Source organism: Acomys minous, assembly GCF_964271855.1.
Source record: "Acomys minous genome assembly, chromosome: 10".
NCBI lineage: Eukaryota > Metazoa > Chordata > Mammalia > Rodentia > Muridae > Acomys > Acomys minous.
This window is the reverse complement of record NC_140491.1, coordinates 100581412-100606323: the sequence shown is the minus strand read 5'-3', so window position 1 is coordinate 100606323 and position 24912 is coordinate 100581412. Positions and strand designations below refer to the sequence as shown.

Below are 24912 nucleotides of genomic sequence, written 5' to 3'. Positions count from 1 at the left end.
AACTTCAGCGAGTGTTGTCAGACTTCCCAATTAAGAGGAGAATGGCATTGTCATTCTGTGACATACGTCATACTGTGAGCTATTATCTGAGAATTGTTATGACTTTACAGTTAACTGAGACCGAAGCCACATAATTTATTAGGAGCATTCCTAACTTCTCCAAACTGAATAATTTGACTGGAAAAAGTATTCTAAATTCACATTATAACAAATAAAAATGCTTTATGAGTCAAAGGAAGCCAACACCAAGAACTATGAGAGGGCTCCCACTGTATTTACTCTACGAGGGTAGAGAGTATTATCAAAATACTTACGCAAATGTAATGACTGTGAAATCCAGCCAGTTCCAAGGATCCCGTAGAAATGTGAAATCTTCTAGACAAAAGCCCCTTGCAAGTATCTTAATAAGTGATTCAAATGTATAAATTCCTGTAAAAGTATACCTGAGAAAAATAGCCGAGTAGACATTAAAGATTTTGTAGGTGATTAGCATATGTATATTAAATTTTTTTCGAAAACTGTCTTGGTGCCAGGCTTGACACCAGAGCTTTGCACATCATAAGCAAGTACTCTATCACTGAAATTACACACATGCCCCAGGTGTACATATCCCAAAGATGTCTCTGATGACACACATGAATAGGGACTCCATGTTGGTTTCTGATATAGAGAGCTCGGTAGAGCTTAAGGCCAAAAGCACCATTAAATTACAAATGATGCCCTGTAAATAAATTGATATTTTACTTTCCATATTACTCTACATAAGGTATGTTAAAAAAAACACCACTTTATATGGTGATAGTATATAAACAACACAGGCTGAGTTTCAGTATGATTTACACGTAAAGGTGTTAAGCCCTAAATGAGCAATGTAGCAGATATCAGTAAACATTAGGAATCTCCAGGGTATAAACTTCAAATGGAAGATGACGGTCCACAAGTAGCAACAGGAAAATCAATGCAGCTACTTGAGCTACTGAAAACTTTGCCCTAGAGTAGTAGTTCTTCATTTATAAGTCATGACCCCTTGGCGGGAAGTGGGGTGGGGTGGGGTGGGGGACGTCAGACGACCCTTCCACAGGGATCTCATATCAGATATCCATATCAGATATTTACACTACAATTCATAATGGTAGCAAAATTACAGTTAAGAAGTATCAATAAAGTAATTTTATGGTTGGGGGGTCACCACAGCATGAGGAACTGTACTAAAAGGTGGCAGCATTAGGAAGGTTGAGAACCACTGTTCTAGAGGAAGTCAGTGGTGGTCATGAATTCGAATCATATGGAAAAGGATGGCAAGAAAAAAGTACAAAGGAAACTGAAAGTGCTTTGAAATACTAAATGAATCATTTTAGACACAAATTATCTACTTACTCCACATTCTTTGTCCAGTCTGGAGGATTACTCATGGTCATAAATACACAGTTGGTAAGAATCGTGCACATAATGAGCACATTGAACAAAGTAGAGATATATTGTCAAGGAAAACAGAGTCAACAGGAGAACCCCTTTTTCATGCATACCCGTCTTCACTCCCACCAACTTGAAAACTCACATGCTTATTTTATGCTACATATTATTTTATTATCAACTTTCTTCTGCTTCTTTCTGTACTTCAACTCCACATGTAAAATGTATGTTAAAATACCAACTATCTTTAGATTAGCAAAAAGTGTAATAATTAAGAGGAGAAAAGTACAAAGAAACGAGTTGACTGGGGAATGATTTATCGATGTAAGTTTTCTTCATGATAGACTCAACCAAACAATAAAATCGCAAGCTCAGTTTATAAATAAGCTAGGGTGATAAAAGTGCAGTTACAAAAATTCAAAGAATTAATGAAATACATAATGACTTTATTCTAAGGGTTGCCCTGGAAGAATGTTGTACACAAAATCCCTTTCTAAATAGAAGACAAACTGATAATAATTGTTCAAAGGATCCTGAAAGGTAAGAAAAGATGGCTACTGTTGATAGTGACATGTCTTGGGTTTGTAACTAAGTTAATTCGCTTACTAGGTTCTTTCCGTATTGATCACCTTGGTTTTAACAGTAGGAAAAAAACATATTACAGAACTTCTGTGAATAACAAACTAGTGAAACTATTTTAAATATCCTGTAATTCACTATACCTGATACAGATACTCAGCAAACAGTTCTCTTTACTGCCCAGAACCTGAGAAAACACTGATTATAATAATTGTCTGATTTATTTCCTACATTGTCCTTGGATGCACAGCTTATACTCATCTCGCATTCCTTTGGAATACCAAAAACAGACAGAAAAAATAGCTTCTTAAAAAAAGGGTTAGAAGTCAAATAATTGAAATGATTGATGTTCGCATTTAACATAAATCACAGTTAAATTATAATTCATTTCTTATGAATTTACACAGGATCATAATAATCTCAGAGATGGGATAATGGTATTCATATTTCTTTTTGTTGCTTTTTTTTGTCATAAGCCATATCATTTCTTTTATGAAACAAAAGGTCCTGTTCAAGGCCAGGGAATGGGTAGTGTGACATTAATCAAGAAAATAGCTTTTGCCTGTAACAGGCATTAGTCAAAGCAATAGCTGACTGACACTTTGGGTTTTAGTAACAGTGCTCTCTGGCTCCTGCTTAACTCTAAGGTTGTTCAAGTGCAGCTGAGGACAGCTCTAAATGAGTGACAGGGATCAGCCACGTGAGGGCAGCACAATCTAGAAAACATGACTTTAAAGAGGAAACACCCACTTTTCCTTTATTGTTGAATGCAAAACAAAACAAAAAGGACAAAATATAAGACAGCTTACCATTAGTATAAGAAAGTAGAAGCCCCCCTCTGTGCCTGGGCCCTGAGAAGATGCAGAATTTCATGGCAGATGGGCAACTTTCAAAACTCATGGCCCCTTAACCACAGGGGTTCTAAATACAGCGCTGTGTTCCCTATTTGCCTTCACTTTCGGCCTCCCACAAAGATAATTCCAAACATTCTCTACTGTCCTTCAATTTCCAATCCCATTTCCCCCCTCCCTTTCCATTGCAAGTTGATGACCTCATTTTTTCCTTCATGAGAGATAATGATAACATCAGACTCTGCTCCCCATCCCGAATTGGCAAAGCTTTCTCTGTTGGGACCTGTCCACTTTCCCCTGTGACAGTGGGGCCATTTTCTGTTTTCTCATCTGTGTTCTGGAATACAGAATGCCATAGGAATAGCTTAGCCCTTCCCTCTCTTGCCTTTTGTGTCTCCTAACCTCTTCCCATCAACACAAACTTGCATACATACATTTTTCCTTTTTTGAGGGAGCGGGTGGGTCTCTACCCCAGTGACCCTCAACTTGTAGCTTTACTTCTTTTCTCTACCCCCCAAAGTTCTTGAGAAAAGATGTTTATCTTTCTAGTTATTACAAGCCCATCTCATCTTCAGCCCTCCAGCTATTCTGCCTAAAGGCCAAAAACTTCAGTGTTGTTTCATTTAAAACAAAAGACTAATCCTCTGCTTTGGTATAGTTCAACTGAGCCCAACAAAGATTTCCCCTTCCCTTTACGCCATTCCCCCCCCCCCCCCCCCGCCCCACCTCTTTCCTCTCTCTGAGGCCCCAGCTGCCTGCTTGTTCATGCCTGAGGAGCAACTGTGTCTCTGTACCACTTGTCATCTTAAGTTTTTTTCTTTTAAAAAAACAAACAAAATATAAGCCACTATCCCATCCCCTGCTATCAGCAACCTATCAGAATGCAGCAGCAAGCTGCAGGTATCATCTGCATCTATACAGATAGCAAACTCTTCTCTCCAGGTGTGACTTTGCTCTAGGGCTACACACTCAGTTGTGCATATGACATCTACACTTAGATATCCCATTGGCCCTTCGAAGCCCTTTGAAAGATTTTGAGTTCCCAAACTGAACTAATAGCCTTCCTATCCCTCTGCTACAGTGGAATACAACTCTTTTCCAACCTCTGTAGTCTCATGATTTAGCCAGGAGCCTAGGAGATACCTTGGATTTCTCTTTCTTCCTATACTTCAATATCTAACTTGCAGAGAATACTTCCAAGTTTGCTGCCTATGTCTGGATTCAGTCCATTGCCTTCCCACTCCCACATTATTGAATTGTTCAAGTGTTTGTCAAGATCACCATTATATGTAATAAAATTTGCATATTATGGCGCTTTCCTCTGAAGTAGTCTGTCTTTCACAGTTAATGCATTCTACACACTGCACCAAAATGGACTTTGTAAATGTAGCTGAAATCATTCTGGCAGCTTCCCACTGCTCTCTATAGCCCATCACTGTATGATGTCTTTACATAGGGTCAGGATCCTAAGATGTCTTCTTCAGCTCGTTTGCTCTTTACTGTACTATCTCCATCCTAATAATTTTAATTTTTTAAAAGTCATGGGATGTTATGAGTATCTTATGTGCATACTGTTTTATATTCACAGCAGTCCTTTATCTGGCCAGGTCCATATGTGTAACTTTACAATAGCTCCCTAATGTCAAAGTCTATATACACGTTGTGTACACATTTCTACACTGTTAAAGGGTAGAACATATAGAATAAACCAAGGTGAAAATCAAAACCTCATGAAATTTATGTCACATAATGAACTGAGCCATGCTCTGTAATTCTTATAAGACACTATTTACAACAGGGAAATTAATTATATATAACAAAATAAAATACATTTCAAGATAAACAATAGAAACAATAACTAACTTTTCATAATTTTCAGATCATAAAGCTTTCTCAAAACAGCTGTTGTTCATATTGGATGGTTATCATTTTAATAGTGAAATATATACTTTAGTTAAAGAAACTTATGAAAACTCAAAAATATAAATAATTTTCTTTTAAACAAGAGAGAGCTAGCGTCAGCTTCATATATTTCTGGCAGAGTATATTTTTGAAAATATAAAATTCTGAATTTTACTAACTTCATAACTCATTGTCAATTTATTTCATCAGTTATCTAGTTTTCAAATTTCTCAATTTTATTGATTGGATGAAATAGTGGGGAGTCAGAAAATTTTAAACCACATAAAAATGTAATAATAAGAACATTATATTGGTTAAGCCACATATTGAAAACTATAAAACTGCACATCAATGTACATTTTTAAGGGGTAAAGGTAGGAGCAAAATACACACATCCTTCATTATTTCCTAAATATAAAGACCAAGAGAAAAATTAAAATATATTTTTTAAAAGTCCAACTTATCTTGAAACAGTACTTCCATAACTGCTTGAGTATATAAAATAAAATACAAGCAGACTATACTATACCATATCAGAAAAAACCAGTCTTTTGATTTATTGTTTTTTTTAACTAAGTAGTAATAAAAGTAGCTTGAGCTACTGATAAATATTAGTGCACCAGTTGGCAAATTTAAAATACTTTCTATGTGGATACGGTGAGGAAAAGCTCTTTTAAAGCTTATATTGAAGACAGTTGCATAGCTTTTGACAAGGAGCATTAGCAGGCCTACCTCTATTCCCACTAGGACAGGCCCAGCTTTAAGCACAGCACCCAAGGGTTAGACCCCATCTTTACCAGCCATGTAGGCTGGTAACAAAATGTAGCAACAAGATTAGTTTTGTTATACTAATGTTGATAATCGCACCAACACATTTCTCTTAAGATTAGTCAGGCTGGGAATGGTGGCACATGCCTTTAATCCAAGCACGTGGGAGGCAGAGGCAGGCAGATCGCTATGAGTTCAAGGCTAGCATGTTCTACAAAGCAAGTCCAGGACAGCCAAGGCTACATAGAGAGACCCTGTCTCGAAAAGCCAACCAACCAACCAACCAACAAACAAAGATTAGTCATTATCTGCTAAGATAAACATCAGCTATTTTTGTTACCACTAATCATTTGGGTTTTTAGATATAAAATGTGGATTGTTTTTATTGTTGTTGTTCCAAGGAAGTGAAGACTGTTCTGTTTTAAAAGGCTGTAGTCTTATGTCTATCCAGAAAAGTTAGAGGATTAAAAAAGAAACTCACATATAATCTCTCTCTCTCTCTCTCTCTCTCTCTCTCTCTCTCTCTCTCTCTCTATATATATATATATATATATATATATATATATATATATATGTTATTAGTTTTCTGACTTCAATGTAGAGATAAGACAGAAGGATAGGTCTTTTTCAATGTACAAGCTTATTTCTGAGGCAGAAAAAATACTGATTAATGCCATATATATTACTCTTGTATATGTGAGACTCCTATTTCTTCATATATAATATAGACAATAACCTTTGATTATTAAAGAAAAGAGAAAGGGAAACGGCTTGGGTTGAATCACTCTCTTCTCTCAAGATCTGTATCATTCTTTATTTTGAACACATTCTTTTTAAAGTCTGCATAAATATCACATAAGTATAATAATTGGAATCAGTAAAAAGGACATTTAAAAATATAGCAATGGGTATTGCTAATACCCAGAATATATTATATCTGGGCTTCAAAACTGGTTACTTTCCATTGAAAGAAAAATGCAACATCATTTGGCTGAGAACAGATGACTTATTTCAACTTTTAGCCCCGGACATGGACAGTATGGGGTCCCCAGTTCAGACATCTGGGCCTATTGGCTCACACCTATAATTGAAGTACCTGCAAGGCTCAGGGACTACACAGTGAGACCCATTTGAGAGAGAGTGAAAGCGACAGAGACAGAAACAGAGATAGAGAGACACACAGAGAGACAGAGAGGAAAAAATGGTCTTAGATAAGGACTAAGCATTGAAAAATCTCTCAACTTCATTTCTCATCTGAACAGTGGAATGTTGGGAGGGATTACTTGTGTTTTGGTTATTTCAAGCTTCAAATGCTTATGGAATATGAACCTTTCTTTCCAAGTACAAAGTTAGGGCAGAGTAGAAATACATTTAGAGTTCTTTCAGAAATACTTAAGTGATGGGAAGATTTCTTTGTGTAGATGTTGTAGCCATGGCAACTAGACTTGTCCCTCCTACCAACAGCAGCTCTCCTAAGTAGTCTTTCCCAAGTACTTCCTAAGTGCCTGCTCATGCATCCTGGAGCTAGGTACTTGGCCATACATTTTGTTTGCTTTTCTTGTAACAGGATATCATGCGGCTCAGTCTGGCCTTGAACTCACAGTGTACCTGACTATAGCCTTGAACTTCTGAGCTATGTGCATCTTCCTTTGAAAACTTAGGGTACAGGTGTGCATCAGCAGAGCCAACAGTGCATTCACTATTATGACTTAACATACTATGGCTACAGTTTTCCAAATGGAGAAACTGAAATTAAAAAAACAAAACAAAACAAAACAAAACAAAACAAAACTATAATGTGGTCAACACCACATACTGCAATCTTGTCTTTTGGCCCTTAGCATCATACTTTTCACTCTCCTATGCTTTGTGAATGACAGAAAGTGTGGTGTTAGTGGTACAGTTTCTCAGGGCTTTAGAGCTTTATTCTGGTGTAGTGAATATGTGCAGACTCGTACAATGACATCTCCCACAGTTGCTTCCCTAGCCTGACCTTTTGTAGACTTCACATCTGCATAAGCACCTGACTCCTTAGCTCCTCCCCTAATATCTAGCAGATGTCTAGCGTAGGGATGCTGGAAAACAAGCACCTTGGTTTGTCTACAGGTTGCTGCTCCAGGAGGTTGCAGTACCTCCAGGTTTTTTTGGTTTTTGGTCCCCCCCCCCCCCCCCCCCCCCGCTAGACTAAATACTTACTGCTATCTCTAGCTCCTCTTACTACACTGTGGCCCACACTCTGTTGCTCTAGAAACTGTCAGGCCTACTGCAACGTACATCTCAATTTGATGGCTCTCTGATTCTCTACGTCACAGTCAGCTACCATCCTGTGGCCGCTCCGATGCATTTCAATGTACACTAAAGGTACTGCAGTGGGAATCACAAAACCAAGAGCCGAGCCTAGAATTTGTATTGTGTGGAGCGGAGTGAAGCACAAAGTCACCGTGAAAGCCAGGTAGAAACTGTCTTGCCATGTACACCTTATTGTGTGGCGTCTCCACTCAGTTCTTACAGTAGCAGCAAAAGATAGAAGAGCTTACCTGCATTTCTTATAAGCCCACTGGCCTCTTCTCATCTTATATCTCTAATTCCAAGTTGGTGCATTTGAAATATAACATTTTTGTTCAGGAACCTGGAGAGTAAACTTGTCTAATTTACTTTCCTTGGGGAAATCGGTAAGTCTGCATTCTTTAAAATGCTCTGGGTGACCAAGGAGTTTATCTTGAGGTTGGCTAGGTGGCTCAGTGGGGGACAGTGCTTGTCACCTAACCTGATTCACCCGGTGGAAGGAAATAAATGACTCCCTTGTTGTCAACTGACTTCCACACCCTTCATACATGTAGAAATCTCTCTCCCACCAATAAGTAAATGTGAACAAAATTTAAATTGAATTATGAGTTCATTTTTAGCATACATTAATAGATTTATTTGCTCTGGCTTAAATTTAGAAGGCCGTTGGCCCATTTCTACCTGTGCATCTTACAATAAAAGACAAAAACAAGTAGTATCTAAATCTCCAGAGAGCACCTAATAGAAGCCATGTCTCCGACACCCAGATTCTCTGTCAAAACTTTTGAAACTTCCTGAGCCTTCTGCAAGTGAGAGTGTCATCACTGGAACTGTCCCCTGGGATTAGTAACTTTCAAGGACTTTCATAAAGTGAGGGTGCTAGCTTTTACAAAATATTCCATAGAAGACATGATCTCCATACATTTCAAAACAAAAGTCTCCGTCGTTCTTTTATGTAGGGTCGACTATTTCTTCCAGCAGAGGAAGGACAGAATTGATTTTTCTCTTCCATTCAGCTCTTCTTTTCACCCTGTTCTATGTCAAATTTTCTAACCTTTTTTTGTCATATTCTTTCAGTGCACATTCTCTCAGTCTCTGATGGGACATGATTTCATAAATAAGCTACATTAACATAATTAAATATGGTATTGAAATATAATGAATAACTTATAGAGCTATTTATATAGTACATATAGGTTTAAAACATACTGGAGAATAATATTAAACTTGGGAACCAGGATAAAGATCCCAAATTTATGATTTGTTTTTAATGCTAACTCAGACCTTTTCTGTATGTAACTGGGTTCTCTTGTTGTAGCAGATGTAAGGAAATTTTGTCCCCTTAAGATAATGCGTAGTAAAATTTAAAACCTTAGATATAAAGACTGAAGGAAAATATGTTGATGATATCTATGTAGGCCATGGGGAAAGGAATCCACCCGTGGTACAAAAAAGAGAAAGACATTCACAGTGATGCATTTCTAAACACATAGCTTGTCATACGGCCAGGAAAACTTGGAGGACATGAGCCAGGTAACCTGTACCAGGCTTTATCCCATTTCCAAATTCCTTTATCTAACTCAAACTGTTTCTTACATCTGCTATTGGTGGCGAGATTTATGGTATAAGTCTCAAATCCAGGTCCTTGCGTGACTATGTCACAAAATTTCAAGCCATGACTCCCTCTAACTTAAAATTTGTCTTGTATGTATGGGCGTTGTGTAGTGTTGCACACAACAGTGTGCCTGTGAACTGTTGCACGAGTTAAGTGCTCACTGTGGAAGACTGCCAACCTGAACGAGATCCCTGGAACTCACAGAAGAGTGGAAGAAGAGTGCTGACGTCACAAAGGTGTCCTCTGACCTCCACATATGTACCTTCACACCTTACACACAGCACCGCGCGCGCGCGCGCACGCGCACACGCACACGCACACACACACACACACACACACACACACACACACACACTTTCACAGTCACAGATGCTTTAGTGAGTAAAGATACTTGCCAACAAGCCTGATGACATAGTTTGATTTTCAGGAGCACAGGGTAGAGAGAACTGACTCCCACAAGTTGTCCTCTGATTTCTATATTATGCAATGGCATGTACATGTGCACAAACATACATGCACACACACACACACACAGAAAGAGACACCCACAACACATGGGATGAATAAATAAAAGTAGTGAAACGTTTAACACTTTGTCTTGGGCTGAGCACGATGGCACTCTCCTTTGATCCTAGCCCTCAGGAAGGAGAGGCAGGAGAATCTCTGTGAGTTCAAGGCCAGCCTGCTATCCATAGTGAGTTTCAGAACAACTGGAACTACATAGAGATACCCAGACTCAAAAGCCAAAATCCAAGGAAACAAGACAAGAGAGTTTGTCCTAAGTTTCTAACACTTTGACTTGGGTTCCTGAAACACAACTCTTCATCTTGAGGCTTCTATGCATTTCTGTCTGTTCCTCTCCCCAGCTTAGCTCTGGTCTCTACTTCTTTGGCTTCTCCAGGACTGACTCTCAGCAAGACTGCTGCTTTTGCCTAGAATAAAACCTCTCATTCTAAGGACTGTATTCAACATCAACATTGAATCACTGTTCCCCAATGACTACGTCAGATCACTGTTACTCGCCAAGTTCTCCCCTATCCTGACTTTAGGAATTATATCCTTCTGTAAAGAGAAGAGAGATTAGCCGGGCGTGGTGGCGTACGCCTTTAATCCCAGCACTCGGGAGGCAGAGGCGGGCGGATCGCTGTGAGTTTGAGGCCAGCCTGGTCTACAAAGTGAGTCCAGGACAGCCAAGGTTATACAGAGAGACTCAGTCTCGAAAAACCAAAAAAAATAAAAAAAATAAAAATAAATAAAAATAAAAATAAAAATAAAAATAAAAAAAAAGAGAAGAGAGATTACAGTTGAGTATATAGAGACAGGCAGGCTTACGCCTGTGACTAAAACATAGGAGCAAGTAATCAAAAGAGAGAGTTGGGGAGAAATTCAGCACAAATGCCATTGGGGAAAGAACCTGGACAAACATTTGGAAAGTCCAGCGTATGTATAGACACACTTGTAAATATTCATGAACACAAAGTTTACAAGCACAAACATAATGAAGGAAATTTGTACAATTCTGATTCCCCCCCCCTCCAAAAAAAAAAAAAAAAAACTCCACAAAATGAACAGAATAGATTCTGTGCTTGTTTGTGCTTTAACTGATTAAACCACTGAGTAGAATTAATGCATGGAAACTGCTCCAACATAGCACTATAAAACTCACAAACATGAAACGCTACCTGGGGGGCTAGTTAAAAATGAAGGAAATCTTGGAGGTAGCAAATGATTGGGAAGGGGGACAGAAGAGAAAAAGAAAGAAGTGAGTCAGAGAGAAGGTCACGACCCAGAATGTAAAAGTGCTTTACCCACCTGATGCCCCACCTTGACACAGGCATCCTGTCAGGGAAGGGCCATCAAGCCATACTGACAGCGGCACATATTTTGAGTATGTTCTGCTTTACACTTTAGCCAAAGAAGAAGTTACCATTTTAAATGACCATTATTAAAAGGATATGAATGTACCAAAATCTTAATAGCTAATTTTCTAATGGGGTTGAAGGGAGTTAAAATGTACAGGGCGGAGGTGGCACTGAACCGAGAGATTGCTTTCCCTTTATTCAGTACTATAAAGGTCTGAAAAAGAAAACAACATGTGAGACAGAGTTTACAGAATGCACCAAGGATATTTTTAAGAGAGTAAGAGAGCCTTCTAAAACAACAAGTGTTGTAACAATTACCAACAAACAAGTGACAGGACCATAGTCCTTTTTTTTTTTTTTTTTTTTTTTTTTTTAGCCTTGGAAACAATTCAAAAATTGATAAGGGACTTGAGGAAGTATGGAATACAAAGACAATTTTGAGGTTATTTTCACAGTAATCCTTGGCATCTTTGCCAAGGGTTTTACTCATATTTTTAGCTATATCTATAATTCTTACGTGGCATGAAAATGAGGTTGCAATAACTTCTTCATTTAGGTAACTTTTCTCATGAGAACTTTGGATTTTTTCCAAATATGTTCTTCACTAGAAGTTTTGTTTTGGGCACTTACATGTGCTCCAGTGTTATTCCTTCTGGGGTGTGTGTGGGGGAAGCCCAGCGAAATGAGTCTGTGGTATAAAGGCATCATTAAGCCTGGTTAAGGATCCAAAGCCTTAGATCAAGTTCCAGACAATAAAAGGGCATCTTAGATACTGCTCTTAAAACCATATGCTCCTACTGTCCACTTTCCACTTCATTACAATGCTATAACATCAAGGTGAATCTGCATTCAATCTATGATATAATTAATATTCAGAACAATAATTTGGCTTTGTCTTACTCCCTTGCCCTCTTGCAGGATGCCTCTTCAGTATATGCCTGTCCCAAGAACACAGGCTCAGCCAAGTGCTTTCAAGACACTTCTAAAGTAATAGCTCCATTGCTTGACCAGGCTTACCCAACATCCTAGAGATATTTTATTTGATGGAAGGAGGTACATTCTTCATCATCCTAAGGAAATACAGAAAATAAAAACAAGTGGACTAAAAAACTCACTTTCTTATTGATATAGTAGGGGTCCAGATCCTCCAGAGGCTCTGACACCATCTCTGGAGGAATGTCTCCATAGATAAAAGGAAGGGATTTTCCTGCTTCCAAGTCACTATTTGGCTTTGGGCCATTTTCATCATCTTCATCCTTGCGTTCCTGTTTGGGTCTCTTAGCTTTCTCTTCTGCAATGCGTTGTTCAATAGCAGCAAGGGATTCCCTGGTAAAGAAGCGGAAGCTGTCAGGTCCTGGCGGTACCAGCACTGATTGTGCCATCTTTTCATCCTGCTTCTTTTAATCACTGTTTAGCTCCTCGCATAAGAAAGTGCTAAAGAAACAGGAGGGAGGGGGAAAAAGCAATGACCATTAAGATAAAAGGTGAGGGCTGGCAATCACAGGACACTGAGCATAAAGCAAAAACAGCTAGACAACTTCAGACAGGCAGCTGCATCCAGTACTGTGAGCTCTCCTCCACGCATTCATTTGCCTGCATGGAGAGCTTTCTCTCACATCCAGTAGGTGTGTATGAGGTAATCTGTTCTCCCACTCCTGAAATGTTTTAAGGGATCGTGCTACTTGCGGGAAAACACCCTAGTCAGAGCTTGCAAAAGAAAGATGCCGCGTATATTGCTATATGCTTGCTGTTTCACTCGTGTGAATATTTTGGGAGCCATTTTTATTCGCCCTGCATTCTTTCTGAAAATATATCATTCAAAACAGAAGAAGGAAAAATCACACAAAATTGTTGAAGCGGGGCTATGCCGGAATCTTGCTTCTCTCTCTCTCTCTCTCTCTCTCTCTCTCTCTCTCTCTCTCTCTCTCTCTCTCTCTCTCTCTCTTCCCTCCCTCCTTCTCTCTCCATTTTCTTTTTCTAGTTTTCCGTTGGCCCAAATTTAGCACCTTTAAGAGTTTATTCAAAATCGTATCACCTGGGAAAGAGCTCAGGACCTCCTGCAAGGCCAGGCTGTGGAAACAGGTAATGAGCAAGGCAGCAAGGCGGGTGAGAAGGAACAGGAGGTGCCCGGCTGAGGATGCCTTTGGAACTGCTGGCAGGCTGCACAGGAAGGGACCAGGCACCTGCCAGCACAGGCAGGAAGTCACTCACATCAGAGGTCTGGAGATTGGGCCTCCTGGCTTAGCAACCTGCTGCCAACTAGTATAATTGCTTCTTAAATTAACAAATTTGCAGGACCAGAAGAAACATCACAGAGAGATACCATGTTTCCAAGTGAGAGTTCCATCTCACAAAAATCTAACAGAGTGGTGCCAACATCCATTGCAGAATTTGGACTTGAAAAAACTGTAAATCTAGCACAGTTTCTCTATTAAGCCCAGTCCCTATGATGTGTGTTTTGTGGTGACATACAAGTGGACTTTAACTGATGTTCAAACCATATTTTATTGAAGTAGATAACTTGACAGTTGTGGCTGCAAATGTGACCTCAGCCAGTTACAGGAGTTTCTGTGCTACTCAAAGAATACAGCAAAAATGTTGACGCCAGAGTCATCTCTTCAAAAATCACTTAATCTATTTTTTCCTTTTTTTTCTTAGAAAAAATAAATAAATCCATTTTAACCTGTACACAACAGAGATGAGTTGCTACTGTGATATATGGAGAACAAGCTACCAATTCATTTCTGCAGTCCACACCTGATAAAAATGCAAGCAAAGCTGAACAACATAAGCTGCTGTGTGTATGTGTATATATATATATATATATATATATATATATATATATATATATATATATATATATATATATATATGCAGTTGACCAGAACCTCTGAGGCACCAGCTGTCAGAATGCCCTGTCAGCATGTCAGCATCACAGGCTCTCCAAAGCATCCCTCATCTTCCTCACTCCTCCCCAGAGGCTCTCATGCCTAGCGGTAGGCACAGGCATCAAGATAGCCCTCACAATTCAAGGGAGGAAACTGCCATACCCATGCCTGGTGTTCTAGGGGAACAGACATGCTAAAACATGCAGCCAGCAGCTTCAAAATCAAAGTGGTCCCCTGTAGCTTTCCCCCAAGGATTCTACTGCACAGGTAGAGAAGCCTCATTGAGAGCAAGCATAGTTAAGAACAGGAACACATTACCCCTGCAGAAGCTTTTACACTCAGAGTTCTGAGTTGACAGGCTGGAAGCAAGAAGACTGCAGCTAAAATTCCATCATGCTTTAAAAAAAAAAATTTTTTTTTTTCAAATTCTCCTTTAAAGACCACACCTAACTTCCTGTAAGAGGATTCTGGTAACTGAAGTAAGAACGGGCATTTCCTGTGTGGGGACTACAAAGTGACATTTTTATAACTGCCACTAGAGGGCTGGGAACTGTGAAGAAAAACACCTTCCTAGAAAAACACTGAGTACGCAGCAGGCGCCCTTAAGCATTCAGGGGTGGAGCCCGGAGGGTCTGCAAGCTGTCAGGAACTCAGACGTTTGGCTGCAGCGTCGCGTTCTGCTGACTGGCAACGCTTCCTTTTATCCCTTTTATTTTCCAAGCCAGAAAGCCATTTAATCAAAATAAATAATTCAGAAGTTAAAAAGAAGCAAATAGCCAAGGGTTAAAAAATTTAAACCTCTGTAGTAAATTACTGATTCTATTAATGAAATTGCATTAATGGATACAGGCAGCTTTAGCGTTCCTCTCTGTTGTAAGTAATGCAAGTTAACTTTCTACAAAAGAATGTTTAACCTAAAGAGAAAGCTTTTTTCTCTTTCTTTCTTTCTTTCTTTCTTTTTTTTAAATCGGACTAGGTCATTAAAAAGAAACGGAGGGTCTGGAGAGATGACTCGTGATAAGCCACTTGCCACACAGAAATGGGGACTCCAGTTTGGATCCATAGCAGCTCATAAAAAGGACAGGCTGATGTCATGGCCCACCTTCAATCCCAGGGCTAACAAAAGCAGAGATAGTGAATCTCCAGGCCATGCTGGGTAGACTTGCCAAAATACTTCCCTCCAGATCCAACTGAGAGACCCAGATAAATAAGTACAGCATACAACAGTCAAGGAAGACACCAGGCATCATTCACTAGCCTCTACACACATGCACATGCATCCACATACATTTTCCACCAACATACAAACATGTACACACACGCTTGCATGCACACACATGCACAGACACACACACACACACACACATGCACACGCACACGCACACTCTGAAATACTCTATACCAGTGGTTCTCAACCCTCCTAACGCTGTGACCCTTTCATCCCTTTCATACAGTTCCTCATGTTGTAGTAACCCCTAATCATAAAATTATTTCATTGCTACTTGATAAATATCATTTTGCTACTCTTATGACTCACAATGTAAATATCTGATATGTAGAATATCAGATATAAGACCCCCAAGTGAGTCACAAGCCACAGGTTGAGAATCACTGTATTATACACATACACAAGCCCAAAAGAAAAAATATATATAGAGAAAAGAAAAGCTACCAGAAAAGAAATATTTCTGATGGGCAATTTAGACGGTAGCTAGCACTCTCAACTAATTGTTGTGGGATCTGCTTAAATCCAACATATCTCAAATGCCAGGTCAATGCAGATGGGAAAAAATTTAATCAAACTGCTACTGATTTATTAGGGCTCCAGAACAGACTCGGGAGCTGAACTGCAACCTTGAAGTGATGCTGTACAGTGTATTTAAAGGATGAAAGCATAAATCAAGAGGAAATGGGCTGTGCTGTGGCATTCTCCAATCATATTCTGACGTAAGAGGTTGAGCAAGGGACTTTCCATCAATTGGGATAGGAGTATGTTCCCGGACCTGAAAACATGAACTTAGTTGACCCTGCCAGCAAGATAGAGAAATTGTTCTTGAAGTGGATGGACTCAGATAACTAACTTCTTACTAGTTGTCCTTGAGATGTCTGAACTCATACAATTGTTTCTTCACAACAGAAGCTGTTCAGATATTGAGAAGTCCCCAGCTCCTCTAGGGCTCAGAACCTTGAACTTAGATTTTCTGCATGATTAACTGGAATCTGAAAACAAAATGGCAGTACTTAGAAAAAGTTTATTTTGCTTGTTCTCAACACTAATAACATAATAACTGTGTGCCAGTCACTGGGATACATGAATGCTGTTCTATCCTTTTCCCCCAGAACCCTATCAAATAACCCTTTCCTGACTTGTTGAAAAGAGAGTAGGCATACTGAGATTGGAAAGTGTCACCTGATGTCACATAAACACAATTCAGACTCAAAGACTGACAACAAAAATCTGAAACCTTTACATAGTCCTGAAAAGAAACACTCATGAAACATAAGCCAAAAGTAAACATTAGCTAAAATTAAGGAGTGGGAGGTTAGACCCTCCCCCAGATATCTCCTGCCTTCTGAAGACCCAGGTAGCAGAGCCAGAAACTGGAAACAACCCATATGTCCTTCAATGTCTGGATAAAGAAACGGTGGTACATTTACACAATGGAATACTACTCAGCTATTAAAAAACAAGGACATCACGAAATTTGTAAGCAAATGGATGGAACTAGAAAAGATTGTCCTGAATAAGGTAACCTAGACCCAGAAAGACACACATGGTATATACTCACTTATAAGAAGTTATTATCCATAAAGTACAGGATAACCATGCAACAACCCACAGAGGCTAAGTAACAAGAAGGATTCAAGGGGGGATATTTGAATCCCACTAAGAAAGGGAAATAAAATAGACATCAGAAGTGGAGAGAGGAGGGCAGCTGGGTGAGAAAAGAGGTGGAAAAGCAATGAGGGGATCAGGTATGGGGAGTGTAGGGCTGGGGAGTGACGGGGCTGGGGTTGAGAAGGGATATTGGTTTGGGGGCATCTCAGGGACAAGCTGGAGACCTGGGATGGGGGTGACCATAGCAGAGACTCTAAGCAGCAAGAGATACTGAGACTGGAGTGGCCACATCCAGGCAGGACCTCTGGTGGAGGTAGGGGAACATCAACCCATCCACAAAACCCTCAACCCAAAATTTGCCCTGCCCACAAGATGTGCAGATCAAGGGAATGCCCTACCAATGACTGGCCAAATTCGAGACCCAACCCACGGGAGAGGGCCAACCCTTGACACTATTAATGATATTCTGCTATCCTGCAGACAGGAAGCTAGCATAACTGTCATCTAAGAGGCTTCATCCAGCTGAAAATAGAAACAGAGCAGAAGCTCACAGCCAAACAACTAGGCAGAACTCAAGGTTCTTGTGGAAGTGTTGGGGGGAAGGATTGAGGGAGCTGGAAGGGTCAAGGACACCACAAGAAGAAAAACCTACATAGCCAACTATCCCAGGCCCCTGAGGGGCTCACAGAGACTGAACTACCAACCAAAGAACATGCATGGACCGGTCCTACATCCCCAACACAAATGAAGTGATGGGCTGCTTGGTCCTTAAGTGGGTCCCCTAACAATTGAAGCAGGGGCTGTCTCTGTCTTGGACTCTGTTGCCTCCCTTTGGATCTCACTTCCCTAGCAGATCTGCCTTGTCTTGCCTCAGTGAAAGAGGAAGCACTTAGTCCTGATGGGACTTGATGTGCCAGGGTGGGATGGTACCTGGGGGTGGAGTATAGTGGAAGTGGGTGGGAGGGTGGGACTGGGAGGCAAGGAAGGAGTGGGTTGCAATTGGGGTGTTAAATGAACAAATCATGAAGAAAGAAAGAAAGAAAGAAAGAAAGAAAGAAAAGAAAGAAAGGAGGAAGAAAGGAAGGAAGATTAGATAGTGGTACAAGCTTGTCCTTATTGGCAACTTGATTGACTGCATTTGGAACCACAGAGGAGACAAACTTTTGGGCATGTTCTTGGAGGGTGTTTCCAGGGAGGTTCAAACCAAGGAGAAGGCATTTTGGATACTGCAGGTCCTGTTCCATGGGGTAGAGTCCGAGATTGAACAGAATGGAAAAAAACCAACCAACCAATCAATCAAACAAATAAACAAAGGAGAAAGCCGGTTAAGAAGCAGATTTTTCTGCTTTCTGACTGCAGTCACCGTGTCCCCTGTTGCCTCATGCTCCTGCCATCACACCTTCTCCACTCTGATGGATGGTGCTCCTTGTTAAACCAGGCATTGTGTAACCTCATTGAGAAGCAGCTAATCTACCAAGGTACAGATTGGTGCATCTCTGGTCTTGTTTTTTGTAGAGATTATACGTTTTGAAATGAAGAAGGGGAAAAGCTAGCCAGAAACAGTATTTTACTCACCGAGAAAGTGACTCAAACTGGTTGTAGCAAAAGGAAATTTAAAAAAGAAAAGAAAGGAATTGGTTGGTTTGTAGTTTATTTTCTAAAGCTAACTTTAAGTGTAGGATGAGTCAGGACCTCCACTGATGTCATCAGCTTAGAGTTACACTGTATCCTTTAGCTCTGAGTTCCATAGTGAGTGGCAACTTTTAGAGGTTCTTTTTGTGATAGGTCTTACACAAAGTCTAGACTGCCAACCTCACAAACTCCAGTGTAATAAGAAACAACAACAACAATGCAACAATGCACATACACACACAAATAAAGATAAAACAAATCTTTAAAAAACAGAATTTTGATTAGTATGATAATGCTATAGTAATATAAATATGTACTTTAGTATATTAGCAGTCAAATTTCAATGCCTGAATATTTAGCAAGTCATAATATCAATATCAGAATATATACTCAGTTGCCTGAAGATTTAAAACTATATTCATTTGTATCATTGTTCATGCAGAAGACTTTATAATAACTTTAAAGGCAACACATTATTTTTGAAAGGCTCATAAAAACAGGAGAGATAATATATGAAGAAGTTAGAGAAAGAAGAAAATCATTAGACATTGTATTTTTAAATTCTGGTGTCAATGCTATATTGCTTCTCTTTCAATGATTTCTTTTATTTGAGGTTCTAAATTATTTAAAAAAGAGAAAAAGAAAAAAGAAGAAGAAGAAGGACATGAAAGGCTGGTGAGATGGTCTAGGCACAGTACTGCTTGCTTGCTATCTCCCTGCTGGGAAGGTAAAGGCAGGGCTTCCTGGAAAGCCAGCAGAGCTTATTAATCAAGCTCCGGGTCATTCAGAGACCAGGTCTCAGAAAGAAAACAAAATGAAAGGCACTTGGGGCTCAACAGCCAAAGTCCTCTTCTCTCCACACACAAGTGCACATGAATCTGCACACAACGTGCATCTGCACACACACAAACATTATCTATATGCATATAAACACACAGACACACACATACAAGAGAACAATGATTCAATAAAATGTAAATTAAGCTATGTTGTTATATATAATAATATAAATATAAATGATTCTTTATTACTTACATAAACCAACAATTATAAAAAAACAAGGCTGTGTAATAACTATTGCAAAATTAATTTCTCTGCATGAGGATTGACTTATATAATACAAGTACTGTAAAGATAAACACACAGTAAGAAAATGACTGTTATTATTTTCTGTAGATAAGGATGTAATCATGTAGTAATTTATAATTAGTAGTTTGGGATAACTTACAATCCTAGAGACTTTGGCTTGCCAGGGTGAAGAAAGTTAAGAAAGTCTGAGAAACATGGATTTCTCATAGTGCCTTTTAAGTCATGTTTTAAAACAGTGACTTAGCTTTCTTCAGTATATTTGAATAATATATACATAAACTTAGATAACATTTGTTAAATCTTATTTGAAGTTTTTTTTTCCTTAAGGTCTTTAGTCAGTCATGAGGCTTGAGCCTGTCCTGTGCTTTTTAGTGGTTTCCTGCTGAGGTTTTGTGTTTTCCTTCTCTTTATTCAGCCTTAATCCAGCCCATTGCTGTAACTAACAATTTCCCCCCAGGAGGGGAAAGTTCTGGACAAGCAGACTTTCATGTTTTCTGTGCTAGGTTGGGAAGAGAGTATAATACAATAGGAAAAACCAAAGTACAGTATGTACCACTAGAAAAATTGTCATTTTTTTCTTCTTAATACTAGATGTATTCTGATATCAAACAAATTCATTTTCAGTTCTTTGTGTTCACATTACATGACTGTGTTTTATTAAAGGTAAGCATTCATTTTTATTATTTTTATATTTTGCATATATTTTGTTTTTACTTAACAGAACTATTTATCAGTTGTTTATCTGATGAATTCAGAGAAATACAAGCCAATTTGTAAAAATATCACTTTATTCACAATTTTCCTGAAAAAGTAAATTATAAAGGGAGATATTCCAGGCTGGAGAGATACATTAGTGAGTAAAGTGCTCGGTTCAGATTCTCAGAACCCACGTAAAAGTGGGTCATTGTGGTACCTTCTGTAAACCCAACATTGGGAGGCTGAGATCAGTGTATTTAGAAGATGTGTAAGAGAGGCAATCCAGCAAAAATTCAATGATCCAGGTTCACTGAGAGACCCTGCTCTCCAAAATAAAGTAGAGGGCAATAGAGGAAGATGCCTAAAGTTTATTCCTGACTTCCACAAACGCACACAGAGGTGATAGCAACTCCTACATGTGTACACACATACTCATACAACACACACACACACACACACACACACACACACACACACATGATCTCTCTTGATCTTCTCGTTTTTATTTGCTGTTTAAGGCTAAAGTAATTAAAGGATGAAGATACAGAGCAAGGATTGAGCTACACAGGATCCTGTTTCACATTGGCTTCTGTATCTTTTGTCTCTCAAAGAATTCAATTTACTCTCCCTGTGAGGCCTCTAACTACTGTTGTGGTAGAATGGGCCGTCTAGTAGATTGCAGCCTCTACATCTGAGCACACCTGATGTGTCTTGCTTGCCTTGCCATTGGAGTGCCCTCCTGATTGCATCTTTGTACAGGGATTTTAACCCAGTAACATGGCTACTCTGGCTGGAATACAGACATGCCCTTAGCACACACTTTTAATCCCTCCGGCTGTAATACAGACACACCTCTTAGTACGTACCTTTAATCCTAAGCAATAAAGGTAAAGTTAGTTTGTAGAAGGAAGTACCCATGTTGGATGTCCAATTGAGAGGTGGACAGAGTGACCAATCAGAGAAAGATTTGACAAAATAGGATACGACCAACTTTCAGGAGAACAGAGAGGAAAGACAGGCCATCCAGAGTTCAGAAAGGTTAGAAAGGGTGAACTTCTTCGACAGTAAGTCTCAGAGGCTGAAAGCATTCTAGACCTAAAGTAGATTGTAGGGAGGCTAGAAGCTTTCAGGACTAGACCTTGGTTAGCCAACTGAGTCACTAAGCCTCCAACACAACAATCACAGTCAGGTGAATAAAAGTTAAATTTGCACACCTTGCCCTACCATTGTGCACCTCCCCTCCCTAGAGTCCCACCAAAGTTAGTGACAGAATGTAAATTTCATCCTATCTGCAACTTGGTGTTCTTCATGGAGGGTGACAGTAGTCATCGGGAAGAAGTTGGGAACAAGGAGGCTGAGCAGTTTGGGATACCAGGGACAGGGGTATGGATTGTGACATGGAGATCTGTAAGACTCCCGGCCAATCCAGCCCTGATAGATCTCTCAGCCAACTCTTCTCCCTTTGCCTCATCAGTGTAGAAGCCAGCTTACTTTAAAATGCAAGACAAACGGAGTCATTGTTTGCTAAAATTTCTGAAGTGAAGTTCCATTTTCTTAGGGAAAACCAAAGTAGGTATAGAACCTGTGCTAGTCTGCTCACTATCATTATCATCTTCTATGATCTTTTTTTTTCCCTTCCCCTGTACTGTCCTACATGGTCACTGCTCTCAAGTACTCAAGACATGACCTCAGTTTATACACATAAGCTGCTTTTCTTTTTCCCTGTGTGTGCCTGTGTGCACATGCGCGCGCGCGCGCACATACACACACACATACACACACACATAATCACTTGCGTGCTTTCCTCATATGTCATAATCTTTGCTTAAATTTTCCTTGAGTTATTTTTCTCCAACCATACTGTCTAAAATTGCAAACCTTCTGTAAACATTCAAATGTATACCACGACAGCATCTTCTTCCTTATTTTCTTCTATTCTTTCATCTGTTACTATTAAATATGTAGTTGAATTACTTATAGTATCTGTATCTGTCAATTCTATTGCAAAGTTGACATCAACAGCCAATTACACCAGAAACAGATACTGAGCTAGGTTAAGAAAGTCTCCCAGAGATGAGACAGTAAGGTATGACATGGAGGTGCAGAGCTGGATGAAGAGGAAGCCAACCAAACATGGGACTTACAAACCCTGCTAGAACCGTTCAGGAAACTGTCACAGCCAGCCATTTGTTAACTATGTAAGAAATAGAAACCCGCAGGTACTTTCAGCATCCCGATGGAGTAAGAGCAGAAATTCAAATAATCAAAAGGCGGTCCACCAAAAAGAGACACAGCTACGGCATTCACAAAAACCAGTATCCCATAGAGAGGCAGGAGATCAAAAGAAGAAATAGAAAGGATCATGGTGGTCCTGAATTGAGTAGAGCAATGTGATGTCAAAATGAGAAGAGGACTGTTTTTCATTTTCTTTTGTTTCTACATCACATAGTCTTATGACCATCTTTAGCCCCTAGTGGGAACCAAGTACATAGATAAGTAGCTGTAATGGGTACCTTCCAGGGTACAGGTTCTATAATACTCTGAGTGCTCAGCAGACATAGAGGTATATTTTCATCAAAGCAGATTATTTTTCCTATTTCTCTTAGAAGCAACATCCCTTGTGTTTGGGTTTATGGTGTCAACATTCTCTATCTCCCACCTCTTTGCACTGCTCCACTGCATTATGTCAACCGGATGTCTGACATCGTGCCTCCACCAATCTCCTCTCTTCTTCCTTGGAACACCAAGCTTAGAGACATAATATCAGTTACCAGTACTGCAGAGTAAACAGTTGGTCACCATCCACCAGTCTGTTCCTCCTCCATCCACTTTATATCCAGCTCTAGTGGAATCTATTTTAAAACAAGACTATGCACAGGGGGAGGTGGCCTATGCTTTTCATCTCAGTACTTGGAAGGCTGAGGTAGGAAGATCGTCACACGCTCAAGGCTGGTTTGGGTTACACACTGAGACTCTGGCCAGTTTGGGCTACAGAGTCTATCTCAAAAGAAACCAACAACCAGACAAAAAAAATAAAGAATACATAACTTGGATGTTTAAGTGTAATTAAAACCTCAACTTTATTCTCTTTTTAAAATTCATCTTAGCTCTCCTTTCCATTCCTGATATCTCTTCAGTCATACTCAAGTTACAGAGCTGAGAAGGGAGCCCCTTCTATAGCCTGCCTTGTAGCTCTTCTAGTATATAAATCAATGGCTTGCACACAATGAACACTCAAAGGAATAATCAAATAGCAAGAGGTCTCAGAAACACTGCTATCAACACTTTGTAAGGGATTTTGGGTGCAACAGCCAGTTGTGACTATGTGGGCAGATGGAAGCTTAATATTGACTGGAAAAAAATTACTCATTACCCTAAAATAGATCAAAGCCCATTGGTTCTTACAAGTGATAGTATCCACCTTGATTTGAAAACACAAAGTACAACTGCAACCCTTCCTTCTAATTGCTTTTGTTAGTTGAAAATGAAGCCCACTGGTAACCAATCAGAAGCACCAAGCATTGCAATTAAGTAAGATGGATTGTCTATCATGGCCCAACAGCTGCATTTGAAGAAATATTTCCTTGGATTTGCTCTCAAGCTCTCTTACAAAGTCCCCAAATCACCTCTACTTTAGAAGTTATCTGATTGAAGAATTGATGTTTGCACAAACCCTAAAATTGTGTTATTTTTTTGGTTTATTTTTTAATAAATATAGCATACCACTCATAAGAGTATGCACCATACCCAGCAGTGGATAGCCAACACAAAATAAACTAAATGGCATCTTTGGAGTTTCCTTATCTCATAATGTTAAGTCAGGGCAATTTGTAAAAACAGGTTTCCTGTGAGCCAGGCAATAAACATTTCAACCATCTACACAGGATTATCATTCTCCCACCTACTTTGGCTCAGCACTGAACATTGAGCTAATCACTCAAAATCCTGCCTTTGTGGGGCTTATATCCTATATAACTAAATTAAGATATATAGGTAACATATATATAAATTAAATATAGAAGGCAGCAATTGATAGTTGCCTTAGAAAAAATAATGTAGGATAAGAGAACAATCTTACAGTGAAGATGAAGAGGACAAGTTCCAATTTTAAGTAGGGTAGTCAGGAAGCTTCTTGCTGAAGAATTGTGTCTTAAGGAGAAAGGTGAGGAAGCCAGCCTTGCTGGGAGTCTTCCTGGATGAGAGCGTTCTAGGCAGAGTGAATGTACTGTGAACTTATTGAAAAAAAAAAACTCTTCGTGGTTAGAAAGGCCTAAAGGAAGGAAAATAGCCCTGAACAAATGGAATGACAACACAAGGCAGTAACACAAGAGCAGGAAGCAGAAAGTAGAACAGGTAGCAGTGACAGCAAGGACAATAGCAGATGCTGCCAACCTCGGGAAGGCCCGCCATCTGGTTTCACAGCACTTTCACCAGTGACACCTGTGACATAAATGTCAAGATCAGAGCACAAGCCAGACCCTGAAAACCAGCA

General features: G+C 39.6%; 1 protein-coding gene across 3 annotated transcripts in view; it reads right to left on the bottom strand.

Annotated features, from left to right (window-relative positions):
- The window catches only part of LOC311607891 (sodium channel protein type 2 subunit alpha), a 123911-nt gene that overhangs the window by 73263 nt on the left and 25736 nt on the right, over positions 1–24912 (bottom strand). The window contains exons 1-5 of one of the 3 annotated variants that reach the window (XM_084800064.1): positions 14483–14590; positions 12392–12710; positions 11373–11490; positions 1378–1468; positions 315–443 (exon numbers count right to left, since the gene is read on the bottom strand). In XM_084800064.1, coding sequence (XP_084656190.1) covers positions 315–443; positions 1378–1468; positions 11373–11490; positions 12392–12658 — 605 coding nt within the window. In that variant the 5' untranslated portion in view covers positions 12659–12710; positions 14483–14590. Of the gene's footprint in view, positions 1–314; positions 444–1377; positions 1469–11372; positions 11491–12391; positions 12711–14482; positions 14591–24912 lie in introns of those variants that run through there. The other 2 variants (XM_084800063.1, XM_084800065.1) reach the window with 2 other exon arrangements.